Here is a 4,763-nt window from a genome sequence, read left to right as displayed (position 1 = left end):
GGATTCATTTTGCTAACCTCTTGAAGATTATGTTTTCTTAGTTTTAATTCACTTCTTTTGTATATGTCGACTTGAGAAGCCTTTTGATTAAGATGTAATATGTACTTTATTTTATTTGTATCCAAGTTGTAAAACCATGTTAAGATGTATGTCATTTCATTTGATCTATGCACTGCTCTTATGGACTACTTAGATTTAAATATATTGCTTCCGCACATGTAGGCCCCATATGTATACTCTGATTGTTGTGTGAATTTTTTTAAGTTGGCCTTTGGTAATCTCAGATTACTGGCCATCACGGCACCATTCTACTAGGGACGGAATGGGGTCGTGACAGATTGGTATCAGAGCACAAATTCCTTATAGTATGTTATTCACACACTTTGAGTCCTAAAGAGCATAGGATGTCCCTTAGAATAATGTTAGGATTGCATCATATTGCTTGCTACTTGACAAGGTGTGCATCATCTCGGCATGATCATTTGTTACTTGCATATATGTCTATTTGTTCATTTTGTTTAAAAAGTCACATTGTGCATACTCCTAGCATCATGAAAAGAGGTAGACCTCCAGTTAGCCGAGATCAATCCGAGGACAGGTTAGACAGATTAGAAAGGATGGTAGAGGGTTTGGTCCATGAGTTGAGGCAAGCAAGGCAACAGAACACTAGTACTACATCCACTCAGGCCGAGTAGACAGATGGCCGACATGCAGTTCCACCTCCACCTCCTCTAGTGCCGCAAGTGCCTCCACAACCAGCTTTATATGGGGATGGCACAATAACTTTGATTAAAGAATTCAAGAAGATGAATCCGCCAAAGTTCCATGGGGGTATAGAGCCAATGAAGGCAGAAACATGGGTTCTTGAGATGGAAAAGTTGTTTGAGGTCTTTCCCAGCACCGACGCTCAGAAGGTATCATTGACAGCATTCACACTGGACGATGATGCTCTTAGGTGGTGGATGATGATCCGAGAAAGTAATCCAGACTTGACTTGGGCCAGATTTTTGGAGTTATTCTACGACAAGCATTTTCCTTTTAGTATCCGAGATCGCAAGACCACAGAATTCCAGACTTTGACACAGGGTAACAAAACAGTGGCTGAATATGATCGGGCTTTCACCGAGTTGGCAAGGTATGCACCTCACATGGTCAGTAACAAATACAGGAAAGCTAGGAAGTTTGAGAGTGGACTTCGGAGACCAATACAAGATCGGGTTAATATGCTCAACACACCGACTTATGCCGGAGTGTTAGATAAAGCCATCCTGGTAGAAGCTAACTTGAACAAATACCAGAGTTCAGGAGAGAATCAGAGAAAGAGGTAGGACTATGACAATCGCCAAGCACCGTCCGACGTCAATAAGAAGGTAAATGTGGGTAACTCAAGCAACTCAAATCATGAGAGTGGCACCAAGCCGACATGTACAAGTTGCGGGATGCGACATTTTGGAGTTTGTCATCGGGCATCTGGGGCATGCTTTGAGTGCGGTGAGATGGGGCATCATATCAAGGATTGTCCCAAGGTAAAGGCTAAAGATGGTAAGAAAAGATGAGAATCTGACATCCAGAGTTGTTTTGAGGGCAAGGTAACTTAAGTTTGGGGACCAAATTTCTTTAAGGAGGGTAGAATGTAATAACCCACATTCAGGGTCTTGGTCATGTTCATGTGCATTTGCATGATTTTGTCTTGTTAAGCTTGCATTTGTAGACTTTGACTTGTTTTGCCTAAGTAAAGGTCTCTGTCTTGTTTTGTACTTATGTGATTTGCCTAAGTGTTGTATGCATGCTTTGTTCCTTCCTTGTTGTCTCAAGCCTAGGTCATGCCAAGCCTAGATCATGTTAAGCCTAGGACCATCTTGGAACCACTTTGGTTGACCTCCACCTTCACCCTGGCATATTGGCTGAGATGTCATCATCTAGGCCAAGGTGTGCATCACCTAGCCTGAGATGTGTATCATCTAGGCCGAGATGTTATCATCTAGGCGTTCTAGATCCTTGATCCTTGCACCTATTGATCTTGTTCCGGGACTGGAATGACCTAGACCTAGGTGTGGCATAGCTAAGCCAAGTGTTATCCTTCCTAGCCGAGATCATTGAGACCTTAATTGCCGAAGCCTATATCCTAATCCGAGATCATTACATGCTGGAGTGCCCATGTCACCTTACTTGTTATATACACTTTATCATACACTTGTCTTGTCATTCTGTCACCCTTTTTAGGAGAGCCAACCAGTCTTTGCCATGTGTCCCAGCAGAGGGTTAAGTCTGCTGGCAGTAGAGAAACCCACATCATTTGTCATATCTTTGCCTTTATAGAGAGAGAAGCTCTAGAAAGAGGGAAGAAGAAGTTCTTAGAGAGAGAACTAAATTTCTAAGCTTGATCTTCACACCTTGAACCGTTAGATTCATGTTTTGATGTTAGATTCTTGATCTACTCTTATTGTTCTTTATATTGATCCAATCACATTGCATGATCTAGCATGATTCATGAGCCATGCATTGATTTAAAGCTTGTTTTAGAAAGAGAAAATGATGTTCTTGTATTCTTGAAAAAAAACCAGTTTTGATCCGAAAGTTTGTATCAAGATCCATGTTTTTGTGTTTGTTTTCATAAGATCTTCAAGTATGGGTACCTAGGTCCATGTTTTCAAACTCATCTCATGAAATCTCAGATTTTGAATAAAGAAGTTATGATTTTAGTATTCATGTTCTTCATGTTCTTGTCCTTCATGTTCTTCATGTTCTTGTCCTTCATGTTCATCAAGGGGGAAACCCAGATTTCCAGACCTCATTTCCCTAGGTGTGGTCACTGAAACCACTCTTGCCTAGATCTCACACCTAGGCCAAGCATCGTATCTCACCTTGGCCAACCTTGCATGATCACTTGCACCTTAGTCTATCTTGCATGCACACCTAGGCTAACCACTTCACACCTAGGCCGACCATGGTGCACCCTTGCCGGCACCTTGTAACACCTCGGCAGGTAGCTGCACACCGAAGCCTAGGTAACCACACCTCGGCCAAGAGGTGTAGGACCTCGGCCAAGACCTCCTGAGTTCACCTAGCTAGGTCATTTTTGCCTAGATCATTTCTGTACATCCATTCCAAGACCTAGTTGGTACCCAACATGTTTTCCCTAGATGAAAAATAGTGATTTAACTCCCAGCATGTTTTCCCTAGATGAAAAATAGTGATTTAACTCCCGGCATGTTTTACTTTGTCTTGACTTGGTTTTGGAAAGAAATGCTGGGATCATTTGCACTCATGAAAAACTTGTTTTAAGAATGCATTTCATATCCATCTTTGAGCATCTCTTCTTGTCTTCTTGAAGTGCATTCAATAGAATTTATTATGTATTTGTAGGTCTTGGATCCTTGCCTTAATCCCTACACCCGAAGAGCTATGTGAGTGGTATTTTTAATAAAGCTATGTTATAAAGTTTTGATAAAGCTTTGTTTCGTTTTGGAAAAGTATTTGATCAAGCATGAATGATTATCCCTAGTTTTTGTATCAGTTATTATCTTGTTTTGATGACATTCTTGGAAAGTCCTCCCATGCTAGGGGACTTTAAGCCCACGTAGCACCATGTTTGAGAGGTCTCTGCCATCGACAGTCTTGTACAGATGGCCCCACCGACGGCCTTTTGTCTAATCGATTCCGAGTCGATTATTCCCTTGTTTTGTCCGGATTGTCATCCCCCATGTATTATTTAGATGTTATTAAACATCCCAAGAATATTTGAAAGACTTGATTGATGAACTTGATTCATCCCATATTTTGTTACAAGCTATGATTATGTATTGTTTTGATAAAGATCTCGGATATCATTCATTTAAACCTTTATTACTAATATCATTCACTGAGTATCCAAGCTCACCCTCTCCTTATATATATGTAGGTGGCGATCAAGAAGGCGGTGACGCCTAGATGTTATTTGCAAGTTGTTTTGGATTCATTTTGCTAACCTCTTGAAGATTATGTTTTCTTAGTTTTAATTCACTTCTTTTGTATATGTTGGCTTGAGAAGCCTTTTGATCAATATGTACTTTATTTTATTTGTATCCAAGTTGTAAAACCATGTTAAGATGTATGTCATTTCATTTGATCTATGCACTACTCTTATGGACTACGTAGATTTAAATATATTGCTTCTGCACATGTAGGCCCCATATGTATACTCTGATTGTTGTGTGAATTTTTTTAAGTTGGCCTTTGGTAATCTCGGATTACTGGCCATCACGGCACCATTCTACTAGGGGCAGAATGGGGTCGTGACAAAGATAAATAAAATAAAATAAAATAGTTTGGTGTTCAATCGGACGTTAATTGAATACATGGAGACTTGGGTCATTTCATCCTTGTTAGTGACGAAATGGTTCAAGTTTCCAAGGTCAACCACTTTCCTTGATCAATCCATGATAAGGATGAGGTTTTTGTTGGTCTTTCCTTACCATTTATTGAAATTGTGTCCCTTGATTCATAAGTCATCACACAATGAAATTGCGTCGATTGATGATTTGCGAATCAAGCCTACCTCTCCTTTGAGCTGTATAATGATAAGGAGAGGCAAGGTGGACAAACATCCCCTAAGAATACTCTGGTTTGTACTCTGTTTGTCCTTTGTTGCTAAAGGAAAGAACCAACATTAGTGGCCGGCATGCCACTTTTATTAGACGACAACCCACTATTAATGGCCTACCAGCCACTACTTCTGGGTTGCCGGCCACATTTTCCAGGCAAGTAGTGTCATTTTTTCAGCA

At 40.5% G+C, this 4,763-nt stretch overlaps 1 protein-coding gene across 1 annotated transcript; it reads left to right on the top strand.

Annotated features, from left to right (window-relative positions):
• Positions 1–806: 806 nt before the first annotated feature.
• On the top strand, positions 807–1,328 carry LOC145819362 (uncharacterized). The gene has a single exon (XM_082913345.1). It carries the CDS (start codon positions 807–809, stop codon positions 1,326–1,328), a length of 522 nt encoding a protein of 173 aa, XP_082769471.1.
• Positions 1,329–4,763: the final 3,435 nt, after the last annotated feature.

This window comes from Camellia sinensis, chromosome 2 (genome assembly GCF_055761805.1).
Source record: "Camellia sinensis isolate YWXY chromosome 2, ASM5576180v1, whole genome shotgun sequence".
NCBI lineage: Eukaryota > Viridiplantae > Streptophyta > Magnoliopsida > Ericales > Theaceae > Camellia > Camellia sinensis.
Note: the sequence above shows the minus strand (reverse complement) of the source record. Positions and strands in the feature narration are given on the sequence as shown.